The sequence below is a fragment of the Anarhichas minor genome, unplaced genomic scaffold (genome assembly GCF_050575085.1).
Source record: "Anarhichas minor isolate MPS153535 unplaced genomic scaffold, ASM5057508v1 ptg000051l, whole genome shotgun sequence".
Taxonomy (NCBI): Eukaryota; Metazoa; Chordata; class Actinopteri; order Perciformes; family Anarhichadidae; genus Anarhichas; species Anarhichas minor.
Window position 1 is genome coordinate 7,077,641 of NW_027466497.1, and position 15,131 is coordinate 7,092,771.

General features: G+C 41.9%; 1 protein-coding gene across 1 annotated transcript in view; it reads right to left on the bottom strand.

Annotated features, from left to right (window-relative positions):
- Positions 1 to 15,131, bottom strand: part of grin2da (glutamate receptor, ionotropic, N-methyl D-aspartate 2D, a) — a 116,932-nt gene that overhangs the window by 91,055 nt on the left and 10,746 nt on the right. Inside the window, 3 exon segments of the mRNA XM_076112746.1 lie at positions 3,838 to 4,104; positions 9,006 to 9,143; positions 10,348 to 10,975. Of these exon segments, the coding sequence (XP_075968861.1) occupies positions 3,838 to 4,104; positions 9,006 to 9,143; positions 10,348 to 10,975 (1,033 nt within the window).

Consider the following 15,131-nt stretch of genomic DNA (forward strand, 5'->3'; position numbering starts at 1 on the left):
AATAATCAAGAAGAATGTTGCTCCTGATGATGAAACAGTTTGAGTACCTGCAGATGCACAACATCGTTTATGTAGACTTTGCACAAGTAAGTCTACTTTTTAGTTATTTATGTTCATTATTTATTTACCACATTATAATTAGAAGTGTGGAAATAATTTACTCACCAGTAAAGAAAAGAGGAATACTAATTGACTGTCCACACAGGTTTGAAACTGCTCTGCTGTGGTGATTCAGTTTCACAGCAGCCAATCAGCCGGTGTGTCCATCACCCCCAGAGTTCCAGTAGAGGGGCGAGTTCATCAACACACTTTTGCTTACGATGCTCTGGTATTTCATCACTCAAGCCTTCGCGTTCATTGATCTTTGCTCCTCCAAAGCATATTGAGAAGCATTTAAATGTACCTCGTGACATAGTAGCAGAGCAGATCGATTTCCAGATCACCCAAGAGTCGATTGAGGAGACGTGAAATAAGGCAAAGGAGACATATCCGTATACTGACGAAGGCTGCTTCCACAGCACATTCTTCCTTTAGGCAGGGATGCCAACACAGATGCAATAAGCATTTATTTCAAGGACTTGTACGCCTATATTGTTAAAAATAGCAAATGTTGATGGAAGATACTGACCCAGGAACATGAGGAACACAATGGCCCGATGTCAACATGTCAGTGAAAGAACTAACAGAACAAAACATCCTTGGAGAATGTCCAAAAGCTCGCGCTGTGCTTGACTGCCCATTGTCTACTTTTGTTTGTGTGGAGGTGGACATTTTGGTGCGGGACATTTCAGAATAGTTCAGCAGCCGCAGCACTTTTCAGTCGACCAGCATGTCGATTTATGTAAAACCTTTTCGACATTGACTAAATGTTCTCCATTGACGCTGTTCACTGGTAACCTCGAACATACGTGATGTGAGTATAATCACTCTCCTTCAAGATAGTTTGAAGTAACCCCTGACATTTGCACTTCATGCTGGACCTTTAAAAAAATCAATGTGTTTGAAACTTTGAAAAAATGTGAAATAAGCAGCGGGCTTAAGATATAAAACAACCTTTAAATCCAAAGGCAGAGGTATCAAGTTTTAAGAATCATGTGCATGACCCAAATATGCTCCCTATGACAAATCCAACATGCTCTTGGTACGAGGGTGTTGTCTGTACAGTGATTGCCATCTTAGTTTACTGCATCATAATGCTTACAACTTGCTAATTAGCACAAAATTCGAAATACAGTTAATGCTGATAGAAATGTCCTCAGCGCTAGAACGATTTTTTTAAGTGTCAGTAAGTGAGCAGGAACAATACCACAACCCTGGAACTGATTCGGCTAAATGCAATGAAGCCATCATGCTTTAAACGCATTAACCGTCTCCTAAAATAACCTGCACCTGTTTGGACTCTTCTTAGAAAAGAACCACATCTAAAGCACAGAGTTCATTCCCCCCGTCCCTATTCAACATTTCATATCACTTTCATGACATTAAATCATGCTCTCTCTGGTCTTCTCTTTCTCCCTTTCATTGACTTCATTTTGACAAAGGTCATCTTATGCTCACAACGGTAAAATGATGACAGCAAGGAAAGAACACGAATAAGAAGGATACAGAGGAATAAGAGAGAAGGGGGAGATACTGCTCATGCAGATGGGTCCAACAAACAGCCATCTTTCTGCCAGGAGCCCGCTGTTCGTTCCCAATGTGAAACGAGAAGTCAGTGTTTTTGTCACATAACTTGTGCACTTCCATGTATTTGTTCATTCACCCAAAGGATGATCTATTCCTAAAGCTAACGAAATGATTGTGTTGCCTAAACCCAAAAAACTGAGTTTCCTGGGAAGACGGAAGTTTATTTGGAAAAGACCGTATGCCTGTAACGAGTGGACACGTGTTGCAGGTCATCGTGGGAAAAAGCACGAAAAATGTGGAGTAACTTTTTGTTGGATATCATACGAATCATTGTTTGAGGATACGTTGATCCACAAGGGGCACTGTGGGAAGTAAGTCCTGAAGTGGTTGTGTAGAAGCAGGCTAACACAGGGACACGGGGGAAACACACGAAACAAGTGTCTCTCTTGTGTTGATTTCCTTTCTTTCACTGTAGACGATGACATCAATAACCGGTGACTCGCCGCTGACGAGTCTCAACCGCTCAGAAAATGCTTCAATGTGTGAAAGACAAAAAGTCTGACGCACTTAAAAAGAAAAAGAAAGAGGATGATCAAGTCATCCAAAAAAACAACACGTTTGTAAGACGTGCGATTTGTTTGCAAGTCTGCACTGAGAACCGCTCACCAAAGAGGATGCACGATACAGGATGAAGCTGCAGAAGAAGCCTGAATGCTCAGTGGTTCAGCAGAGCAGCTGCAGAGCGGAGCTGCAACAGTTAAACGTTGCAGTCGCGCTATAAAGCTCCCATGTGTGTGTGTGTGTGTGTGTGTGTGTGATAGATTGTGTGTGTAAGTGGTCCCCCAGGATGTCAGCGTGAATGAATAGTGTGTCCTCAGTCAACCTCTCCTAAATAAGGCTTTTACCGGAAGCCAATTCATTTAATGGTGAGACGTTATAGCTTTCCTCAGAATCTTTCCTCTTGTTAAAAAAGCCTGAAGACGTAGCTTTTATTGTCAAAACTGCAGGTGCAGAGAGAGCACTGCAAATATATTGATCTGACAAAGTCGATTAACCTGCTATTGACTCTTTGGAGTCCTGCTGAAATTGAATCAGCGGTTTTGTTTGTTTTCTGCTCCAGCATACAGAGGAGCAGTCAGAAGAGAGACGTTTTAATTGTTGGTTCCCCCGATCTGTGCATCAGAAAGCTGCTGTTTATATCTAAACTATCAAAGCATTTTTAAAATTGCATTGACTGTAAATGTTCTGTCATTAGCTGATGGCGACCCTGTCTCGGAGGACTAGTGATGTTTGACACACAAAAAGAAATGTGATGCCATTTAATTTGAACTTGAAGTATTTATTTACTAATTATTCTAATGTTCTCCTATGGGACTTTACTTCTTCCTGTTCTATGCCCATATATTCTCATACATGTATTTAATAATGGACTTGCGTTATGATCTTGCCACTTTGTTTGACAACACATTACCTATTATAATATTTTGTATTTTTATTTATTTGTTCATTCTTTTTTTTAAGTTCCCTGAAGAAGACATTCTCCAGAATGGAGTAATTCCATTATAAACATCTCAAACTCTAATAAAAGTATGTTTTCAACATTTGCTTTATTGCAAATAAACCAGAGCCCATCTGTAATCCTCTGAGTACATAACAAACCCCCAAATACTAGGAACCTTGCACTTTTAGGTTCTCTATAATAATAATAATAATAATAATAATAATAATAATAATAATGATAATAATACATCAAATTTATATAGCGCTTTTCAAAATACCCAAAGACGCTTTACAGGGCAGAGACAAACAGAACAAACAAACAAAAAGAAAGCCTCCGCTTTTATGGGCACGGCCAATAGTGAACAGGTAGTGAATTTCAGATGTAGCAGCTGATAACAGGATGTCACAGTAACGGAGGAAATGGAGGAAATGGTCTTTTTTTAAAGGAGACATTTGCTGCGTCTTTAATGCGTGTGGAGTCTTTACTGACGTTGGTTAGCTGAGCCCCGGGGTACACAAGAAGAAGTTAGACAGCTCAACATGATGAGACGGGTGTTGTAAATTCCTCAGGTTAATATTGTGTATATATATGTATATATATGTATATATATGTATATATATATATATATATGTATATATGTATATATGTATATATATATATATATATATATATATATATATATATTAGGGGAACGTTAAGGTCTGACTCACCTGGGCTTCGTAGTCTTTGAGCATCCGTTTGGCTCGGGCCCCTCCGGGGTCATCCGTCACGTTGAGAATCACCACACTCTTCTTTTCCCAGCCGATGAATGAACCGTCCGTCATACCCTCCACCATGGCCAGGAAGTCCTCATAGCCGTGGTGACGGGTGGTCACTACAGAGAAGGAGGTCCAGTCGTACTCCTCGAGCACCTCGAAGATCACCTCGAGCTGGAGGGAGGTGGAGCAGGTGAACTGGAGGTAGATGGAGCCACTTTCCTGAAGGCAGTGAGAGAGAGAGAGAGACCTGATGAATCCATGAGAACATTTGGCTTTAAAATGAGAACGTTTGTGATCCGGTGACAGTAGCTAAAATATGTTTCTGAAAACATTCGAGGTGAGGATTATGCAATGCAGTAATATGATCTTGAGCTGTGTGAGCTAATATTGCAGTGTGACCTCATAGCTCACACTGATAGTGGCTTTAACAACGTTTTTATGAATTTATATTTAATGTGACAATGGTCACATTTCACGACTGAGGGATGATTTAAAATGATGCATATATTTTCACTACACTGACATCGGCCTTTCAGGCCTAATATTTTGAGTAGAGCTGTTGGAAGTGTTTCACTGGGTGAAGTCTCTGTGACAACGTTGTAATAAAGGGCGACAGGCTGCTACTTCAGTGTTTTACCTCACGTACAAGCAGACACGCTACCAATTCTATCAAAATGTAGCCCACTGACATCGGCATTCACTGCAAAATGCACAGTGCCAAACTGTCATGAACATAATGCAGTCTCTCATACTCCCAGTTATGTAAGAGTGTGTGTGCATACAGTAGCAGTCTAGCCGTTCTCATCCAGCTCCGCTCCGTTCTTTGCCTGGTGGCTGGCTGACTGACTAAACACCAGGAGGAATAACTCTGCCTGTCTGTCAAAAGAAAAGTCCTTGACTTCTGAATAAGGCTTTCAGTGCCAATGAAAGAGACAGTGATAGCCTTCCTCTTGCTCCAGTCACATTTGATGTGGACAGATGAGCCACTCACTGGTCGAGAGACGGATTCATTTAGTCTTTCTTTTCTCTTTTGTATTATCCTTGAAACTAGAACAAAGGTAGAATCCGTATAGGTTAGGAGTTGGATGGTCCAAAGTTTACAGCCGTGTTGGTAACAACTTTATTTTTGCTCTTCCTGAACACAAAACAAAGAGGCAGTCGAGCATGTGTTTAAATGAATCAGTCTCTTTGTGCGTCTTTGTGTACATGTAGATGATCAAAGGGGAGACGTCAGGGAGTCTCAGCGCCTCCCCGTGTCGACAGGGCTCACCTCGGGGTTACGCTGCTCTGAACTCGGTCAAATATCAAACCAGTGTCAGCTTGATTCATGTTGTAAGCTTGTGTGCTTGTCTGGACCCAGCTCAGAGGGGAGAGCACAGGGAGCGTGCTGGGAGTGAGTGGCGAGGGTGTATAGTGTGAAATATAAAACATGTTGGTGCAGACGCCGGAGCTTAAATACTCTACTTGCACACTTGTCATGTGAGCACTCACCAGAAACAATGAATGACTGACGTTGTGTCCCAAGTCACAGTTTTCCAGAGCACTGTTGACACAAGGTTGATTGATTCTTGGCGTGTATCGAGGGGGAAAAAATGCCTGACTCAGCGTCCCTAAGGCAATTAAGAACTGATTAGAGTTCAGTTAGACAAACATTTCTCAAATGCAGCGCTACTCTGGGGGCAAAGCTGCGCGTTTGTTGTTTTGAAGCCCAATAGGCAGGGTCACCGAACCGTGGCTTTTCCAGCTAAGCAGCATTTGGGTTGAACACAGTGCACGAGGAAAGAGAGGAGCTAGATCCATGTATTTTGCTTGCAACTGGCAACCTAAGTTAGCCTAGCTGTGCTTCCTAGTTCAAACTAGCCTGCAGCTTTGTATATGAGCCGGTTAGGTAGACTTCAAGGAGCATAACTGCCATCATGACTGAATGAATGAAAAATGTCGTCCGTATTCTTTCTGACTTTCTTTTTGTCAAGCTGGCAAGTAGCTTACGAGCACATTCCGTTTGTAACATCATCCAAACCCCAAAACCCACCAGTGGATTGAAATGCATGACATCATAGTTCTTAGCAAGACTTTGTAAAAACTGATATCAACATATTTTCAAATCTCCGGCAGGCCTTGAACACATAATGTGTATTTAAATTGTTGTGTCATCAAAATCACTTTATTTGTACATCTCTTTTCAAATGTCACCCAAAATAAATGGTTTGCAGTAACCAGATCTTGGAGTAAAACATTCAATTATGCTCCTCAGCTCAATTGGGAAGCAGGCTGCAAGAGTTCTGAAGAGTGAAGCCAACGCTGAAGTGCCTTAAACCTGCATTCTTTCTAACGGCAATCAGAGAAAATGACTCTACTTCTCTCTTGATTTATTACCTCAGTAAACATTGTAAACATGAGTTTATGGTCTCAATCTCTAGTTTCAAGTCTTCTTCAATACAGCATGATGTTCATTTAGTACATTATGGTCCATTTAGAGTCAAACAGACCATAAAGCAGGGGATGCTTTAGGGCGGGGCTACACGCTGATTGACAGGTTGCTACCCTGGCGTTGTCTGGTCTGGAAGTTGTCTGTGTTTTTGTCTTATAACTTTCACCCTTTCACTGTGTGTTTTCACTTCATGGAAGTTAGTTGTAAAATGTGTACGTGCTTAAAATGTTGTTCGGTTGCACTTCTTGTGCCACTTCTGGTTGCAAAAAACCAAGACGGAGACGGCCAAAATGCCGAATTTGAGGCTTCAAAGAAGCAGTCCACAGACCAATGGGTGAGGCCACATTGACTATGTCCACTTCTAAAACACAGCCTATGCTGGTCAGCGATGACACAATATATGTACATATTTAACAAAAGCACATGGAGCCTTGTTTGCTTTTTCTAGTAGCACTTGTGAACACTTGGAATTGTTGGATATGGAGGTTCCAGTGTTTTTACAGCATTATGGAACCAAAAGTTTGCTGGTAAACTCTTGAAGCAAGATATTAAAGGTAAATAAGATATTAGGCTCAGTAAAAGTCTAGCATTAGTGTTAACATGCAGCGGCAGGAGCCTGCAGAGATGTATAAAGCTAATCAAAGGGACTTGATTGAGTCTAACAGGAGCAAAAGTAGATCTGCGCCTCGCGCGACTTCAAAGCGCACTCACCTCGCGCCTTAATGGCAGCTGCTTTTGATAATGATTATTTTCAGATGCTGACGGTTCAGTATCGAGCTCAGCGTCTTACATCAGATGTCACAGTAGCTGAAGTTGCAGTTATGTAGGAATCACAATAACCACATCATGCTGTCAAAAAGATCCACTTGAAACAAATTGGCCTATTTATTAGGTAGCACATCTGTCATGTTGAACCTCTTTGTTAGCTTGATCTACTTCTTGCTAATGTCTGTGAGCACAATATTCCCACACAGATTAGCCAGCTGGAGAGCTGACGTTCATTAGTCTGTACCGACGGATAAGAAAGCTTCATTTGAAACAAGGTGACTCAGCATTCATCATAACTGGATCGTGAATTTTGAAACTTACAAAAAGAAGGAATATATATGTATTGCAATTGCTAATACAAGTTGTCTCAGTTGTACACTGGACTACTGCAGTGTACACAATAAAATGTGAAATTACCAACGAATGTCTTCTGCTCAGTAATGCAGAGCGGTAGCAGCAGAACTAGAGCAATTTTGACAAACATTACATTTTCATCTCCCACATTAGTGCTTAGCGATGAGGCCGGAGCAGCAGGTTTTCTAAAATGTTTAGCATTTACAAAATAACTGTGTCCTCCCAGGGACGTCAGTCTGAGTGGAACTACGCTATGAGGCACTGCCGTCTGTTAGTGATGGTGACGGTTACACATCAATATTTCTCACAGGCCTGAAGCAATTGTCACATCCAGAGCTGAAATGTTTATTTCTGTGAAGAAATAAAGTAGTCTTGCTTCAAGTCTGTGCCAGCTCTTGCTATGATGAGAACCTAATGAGGTGTAAAGAAGTGAGGCAATAACTTCTGCATGTTTTCTAATGCTAGCACCTCAGGTCCCACGCTGCTCTTAAAGTTGCTCTATTCCGCTGTATATTGAAAATTAAACAAATGACTATCTGTAGTGTGAAAGGAGTTGCTCATAGTGATGAACCCACAGAGATTATCAGCCAACCCTGGAGCTCCAATCAGCGTTGTAGCATCTTAAACCTCATAGTCTTGGTTTTACAGCTACAACGTCCTGGTTGAGTGTCGACACTTTCATTAAACCCGTTTACAGCTGCAGCAGGCAGATGTTTTCTGAGATAAAGCTCTAATAATCCTATCGTTTGCTTCCTGACCTGCACCAAACAGCAGAGAGTCAAAGTAGGCGACTAGTAGGCGAACACAGTGGAGCATCCAGGAGTTAGTTGAGACCAAAAGAGAGTTAAAAGGAGAGTCAATATTTGGATTCAATAGGAGGCCAAAAGTGCAACTAGAAATGAATGTTTAAATAAGTAACTGGTGGCAAACAAGTTTCCAATATCTATAACTAGATAAGGTCATAATATATTAAAGTTTGGTTTACATCTTGTTCTGCCGCTCCCAAGGTGCCAAAAATATCTGATGTGTTTTGCTGAATTATTTATAATTAAAATTAAATATTAATCACAAATTAAAAAATGACTTGCTATGTCAATAATGTAATCCCCATGAGGTCCATTAAGAAACGCTTCATCCACGGAACAACGGCAGAACTCACGGCTTCCACCCACTTCAACAGATTGTGTTGACAATAATTTACCGATATAACATAATTAAAGCTTTGTTTGCTGTTATTTTTGTTGAAATTCTCGACAGCAATCATAATAATAATAATAATAATAATAAGTTAAATTTTTTATCCATGGTTGTATTTTACAATTATTTTTGACCCCAACTTCAAGGGAGACGTGTAAACTCATCCTTCGACTCCACTGAAGCAATAATCATAATTCTATCTTTGAAATAAAGATTTATCACCTCAGAAAGATCAGTGGAGGTTAAGAGGTGGTTCTTCAGTCACTTCGCTCATTATTTCCTATTTCTTGTTTCATCTTTTAAGCCACAGACCCAGCTTTAGTCCCAATTAACAAGGTCGATGATGCAACGTTAAGTGATCCATTTATACCTGTGGCTCTCGTCCCAGGCTGGCCCCTCCCCCTACGGCAACCACAGGAACCCCAGTCTGGGCGGAGACGAACTCCAGCATGGGGGCCAGAGGGGCGCGGTTCGGAGGCGGCGGTCTCTCTTCCTCAAACACCAAACCCTGAAAGTGAGAAAAAAGGTTTGACAATGAAACAAAGCACATCAAACAAAAGGCATTACATCAGCCTCATTGAGAAGAATCTCCTGAGCTTCTCGTCACACAGCTGGCACTTCTTTTATTCTTATGCAGCAAGCTTTGAGAAGAAATTAGAGGGTGAAAGAATTAGAAAAATGTTTACCTTCACCAACTTTCCACAGGATTCAACATCTGATACTCCGCTATACTAAGACGTTACCCTGCTAACACAGATCTAGACTGAAACAGATTATTTCTTTAACAGGTTTATTGAAGTAATGAAACTGTTTTAGGCTTTTAAACAATGGGACGTCTGTGCTGCTCTGATTGGCAATCAATGTTCACAGAGATAAGATCAGACGTATATGTCCCCGCAGTGGACTGGCGTCCTGTCAGGAGGGCAGCGTGTGTTGCACCTGCACAACTTAAGCTGCTTCACACCACAAAAAACACAGATAAGCTGATGGCTCATAGGACACCCCCGCTCCTACAGGGCCTACTAACAGATGTGGCAAACAAGCCATGTTTGGATGAATCTTCTGGTAACCGGGGTTTTGTTGTGATTACCGTTCAAGAAAGCGGTAATGAATTCAGGATAAACGCATGAGGGTCAGGAAATTGCCATTACTTTCCGTAATGATATGAGGAGCAATAGTGATTTGAGGCTGGCTTGATGACTTAACGCTTGTTTTCTAGTCGCGATTCAGGGGAACAAATTGAATGTAAGTGTAGCTGACAGCTCCATTCTAACAGGGTAGCATCTGATAAGCAAATACTTGATCGAGGATGTTCATAACAACACCTTTCCGCTGTTCTGACATGAAAACAAACTGACAGATAGACACAGATTAGATACATAGATACATTTCCACAGAAGAATGAATGAATATATGAATGAGCGACTCAAGAGTATCGCATGTGGTGCGTTTTATTACCTCCATCAGTATGATCACAAGCAGCTCTCAAGAGTTGAGGTGCAGACTCCCATCCACAAGTGTTATACTATGAATGAATGAGTGAATCGGTGAAAAGATGAACATGCACAATGAACATGAACATGACTGAATGAAGGGAGGGTTTGCAACAAGCAAGTAAACCATGGCAGCAATAAGCTGATAGCCTAAATGTATTTGTCAGCTAGAAAGTCGTGGAAGACTTGTGTGCCAGGTGAATTGTATGCCGTGTTTACCTGAAGTGGTGTGGTGGCCAGCAGCTCACACAGCTGCAGCAGCAGCGTGCCCGGGCTGCTCTCATTCACAGCCAGGTAGATGACGTTGGCCTGACCCGACGGCGTCATCACCGTCTCCCCTACGAGTGCCGCCAGGGACAGGGATGATGAGAAGGAGGAGGAAAACGAGGCCATCGCAGCTACTCCTTCGAACGAGGCTGTATCCGTTACTCCCCTTCCTCCTCCTGGACCGTTTCCCGGACCGGGCCCCTGCCCCTGCCCCTTCCCCGGCTCGCCGACCCCCGTGCCTCCCACCACCGCCGTCTCCGGGAGCAGGGAGGAGCCCGAGTGGACCACAGCGATGTTGACCCCACCCGAGTCCCTCTCTCTCTCCCGGGGCCGCAGCAGTAGGGGGGGCGAGGGGCGCACGGGCCCCGTGCAGGCCAGGACAGCCAACAGCAGTGAGAGGGCGGGCCTTGGGGCCACCATGGGGTAAGGGGAGGGCCAGTGGCAGCTGTCCGATGGGGTTCGGCAGGTGAGGCCAGGTGGGGTTTTGGGGTAGTGGGTGACGTCTTTGGGGCAGAAGGGAGGGAGGAGAGAAGGGGAGGTCGGTGGCTCACAGTGCTTCACCTGATAAGGACAGGAGACCCTGGAGAGGAGAGAGAGAGATGATTATGAAAAATTGTGTCATCATTCTACTGTCAAACTTCTTCTGTAACCAAAAAACAAGTTTCAAACAGGCACACCTATTTCTCTTTTCTGTAAGTGTTATCTCAAGCTATGAAGCACTTGTTCTCCAGCAAACAATGTAAATAGATGACAAACAATGCACCTACTCGTCCCTGTATGTATTGTTCCTGACTCACACTTCCTGTTAGTTTTCAAACTTAGTACCATTTAGATTCCTAATGATTAAATCCTGCTGACATTTAGGATTAAAAAGGACGACAACAAGAGTTAACAGATAAGGATTAGTCAGTGCAGAGCAAAAGCTCCGGAGCGATGACTGTTTATCAATGAAGATGTCGTCTAAATCTAAATGAGGATCTTGCGGATTAATACATACATTGATGATATTGTAAATACCAGATGGGTTTGAAGCCTGAAGAGGAGCATAGCTGCTTTTATTTGACACGATTTGTTTGTGCTCAGTATTTAAATATTAATAACATGTTTGAATAGTAACAAAAGCCAATTTTCTTCCTAGAAGCTATAATTGACAGCAAAGATCTAGACTTACTGTTTTACCAACAACGTCGTGGAGTCTACCCGGAAAATAGTTTCAACCATCACAGTCAGTGTAAACTTCTAAATGTTATCTTCTTATGTTGTTATTTTCAAGTAAATACACAATTCAAATTCATAAATTGTTGCATTTCTATTCAAATACTTGCTTTGATTAAAAAAAAGAAATTGTGGCGTTAGTAGGTAATTATATATTACAAGCTGCTTAGAGCTAACGCTAGTGTTAGCTATTAGAGAGGAAATTATCACCGTTTATTTTTCTATTTTATGTTTTTACTGAGTAGAGCTTGAATACGTCATAATGTAAGCTGGTTAGCTCTTTGTTGTGGGCAGACAAGCCGGTCAGTTACAATACGAAAAGTCTTTGATTCAGTTAGTTCCTCTAAATGTCTTTAGGTTGTTTCTCCACGGCTTATTCTTGACTTGCAGTTGTAACAAATTGCAAATTAACAAACGTACATTCCTTTGACGTATTTAGTGTGCGTGTGTGTTACACGTCTGCCGCTGTGTTCCAACTGCGACACGGGTCTGTAAATGTGACTCAAAAAATAATATGTGAGTAACCGGCCCGTCACCGGTCATAGCCAATCAGCTGGAAAACGTTGATTGGTTGCGTTCGATCGGTGCATCTCTACTGAATGTTATGTAATAGTGTAGGAAATACAAGTCTAATCTGGTAGAATTTGGGTCAAGGTTTGATTTGAATTTGAATATACTGCACAAAGCATACTTTGATTTTTGTTTTACTTTTAACCAATATACAGTAATAGTGTGTGGAAAAGAATTCCAACACAGCAAGTGTTTCAGGCTAAAAAAGTAGAAGGGGGGGGGGGGGGGGGGGGGGGTGGGCACAGTATGCAGGTCAGGTCATTTCCTTCGAGACAGGAAGTCCAGAAGAGTGGTTTTCATCTCGAACAAATTTAGCTTTTTTCCACAGTCCAGCACAGACTGAGGTCTCAGTCATTCCATGCCAGCGTGTGGATGGACCCAGAGGAACAGGCATGAGCAGGACCACCGAGGATAAACGGTGAGTTCAAGCAGAATAAAGAAGCAGAGAAAGACCTGCAGGTGACAGAAGGGATAGATGAAGCAAGGGAACGAGAGAGAAGGAGAGGATTAGATAGAGGATGGTAGATCCTGCTGCAGTGGGAGGGCAGCTGCAGAGTGTGTTTGTAAGGGAGAGCAACAGGGTACAGAATGAGACCTGCATATGTATGAGAGTGAGACGGAGAGAGAGGAGAGCGTGTGAGGAAGTGTGTTTGTGTGCAACAGAGACCAAAAAGGACAAGCAGTAGTTCTGAATCTGAACACGGAGACTCTGCGTGCGACGGTATATAATGGTTCCTGGCAATGGAAAGCAATCTGTGCATAATTTGACATAATGGCCAAGTCCAAATATTCTGACTGAGTTTCAGATGCACGGTTAATAACATCACAGTGAAGACATTTTAGCGACACATTAGCCGCTGTTCTGCTCTTGTCGGGAAATTATGATTCTTATCTTGATACTTTCCTCTGCTGGTTGCTTATAATGAAGACACAACTGCACATGCTTTCAGGCCATTACACTAGAATGTAAATGTTAAAAGCTTTGCCTCTTTTTGAATATTTGAATTAAAAATGTACAATATAACAAAGAGTCAGTGAACATTAACTGCTGATTGCACAGCTGTTACCTTTTGTCCGTCAGCAGTATTAATTACATTTTGATAATTGCAGTATGAGCATTCTTCATATTTAAGTGCAATCTGTCACTTTTCAAATATATATCAATGTTTGCAACTGTATCATCAGTTGCTGCAATGCTACATAACGCTGGGGTCGGCTACATTGGATAAAACCAGCCAGAGTAAGCTAGATATCGAGGTATCCAAACCAATAACCCAGCCCAGGGTTACCAGCTGTCTTCCAATGACAGTAGCTAGCAGCACGAGCTCCAAACACTGACCCGTACCCTGCTACTCCCCGAGCATGTTCACTATTCAAATACTCAACGAACATTGCTGTTGTTAGTACTCACAGCTGCCACCCTAGCTTTAAATCAATCTCTACGATGACCCAGTGCCAACAATGCTGTTTGATTTCTGGATGATCTCTGGGATGCGTAGCTCTAGATGTCAAATGAATATACAATTGAATATCTCACACACTTAAAATGTTAAAGTTTATAAGATTTTTTAAATCTTTATTTAGACAATACGTTATCTCATTAAGTTACTATTTAAAGTTTTAAACTGTTGTGCCTTGTTGCTTGTGTACAGATGAGGAAAAATAAGAATGTTTTTCTTTTAAGTAGTTGGATTTTACAGCGGACATGATGTGGAAATCTGATTTTGGCCGCACGTGTGCATCCCTTTAGCAAGGTAGGAACTTCAATCAATGGAGGTCGGCAAAAACAAGAACTCCGGCTGTTGTTGGGTTACTTTAAGTGGGATACCTCACCAGAACATATCATATCAGCAGCTACAGTAGCCCAAAGGAGGCACAAGCACCTATTCACTATAACAAGCTCTGAGTTGCACATCTCGCTTGAGGGCACCTCGACCGAAGTTGTGGAGAGAATGAAGAGCTGTTTTGGGTTTTCGTTCACAGTCAGATTGAATATCACAGCAGTTGGATAACATTGTGTACATGATGTTAAGCTCTAGAGAGGATTCCTGTGTATGTGTAAGTAACTGAAGAGGATACAGATACCGTCCTGCAGCAGGTATTCTGATAATGTCTCTGATAAAGGCATCAAAGCGCTTTCCTTCCCACTCACTGTTTGACGGGTGTTACTTGGGGGATTAACTGGCTGATTTACAAAAGAAATTGGAAAAATTCAGACTGGAGGTTTGATCAGGACTGTAGTTATCTAATCTAACCTAACAATAGAGAACATGAATCAACATTGAAGGAGCAGACAGTGTATCAAATATTATATACAGTATATATTATATATTAAAGCTGAAAGTGCCAATGTAGGACTGACGATCTGAGTCAAGGAATTGAAAATGAATAGCAAATGGTTAAACAATGTTACTTATGTGCATATTACATGCACACAATGTGGCCTCATGGTTGGTAAAAACCTACTTCATCCGTACACAGACTATGACAGCACAAGGCTCATGTAATGACAGCACATGGCACGTTAAGTGTCAGGAACAAATCAGTGGCTGGAAAACCACACTAACAAGCAACACCATCCAAATGCAATATTTACAGACGCATGACAGAGCTGTCGAGTTCATTGCGAGATATTTCTTCTGAACAGCTTGTCCGACAGCGGCCTCAAAGAAGCTCTTTGTCTCTGAATCCCTTATCTTGTGTCGTGTTTTTTCCACTGTGTGAAATCGTTTGGCTCTTAAACCTTTTGCACAGTTGAAAGAAAACACTCGACTTTGACAGAAATTGCTCAATGTACCAAGAACCGAGTAGTGAGTGTCAAAACATTAGAATGGTTGCACATCGACAAGAAGTTTAACCAAATATTAACGCGCCAATCTCAGTGTTCAACAGGACGATATGACTTGATATGGAAGAAGGTTAGCGCCATGAGAAAAGAAAGTATTTAGTTA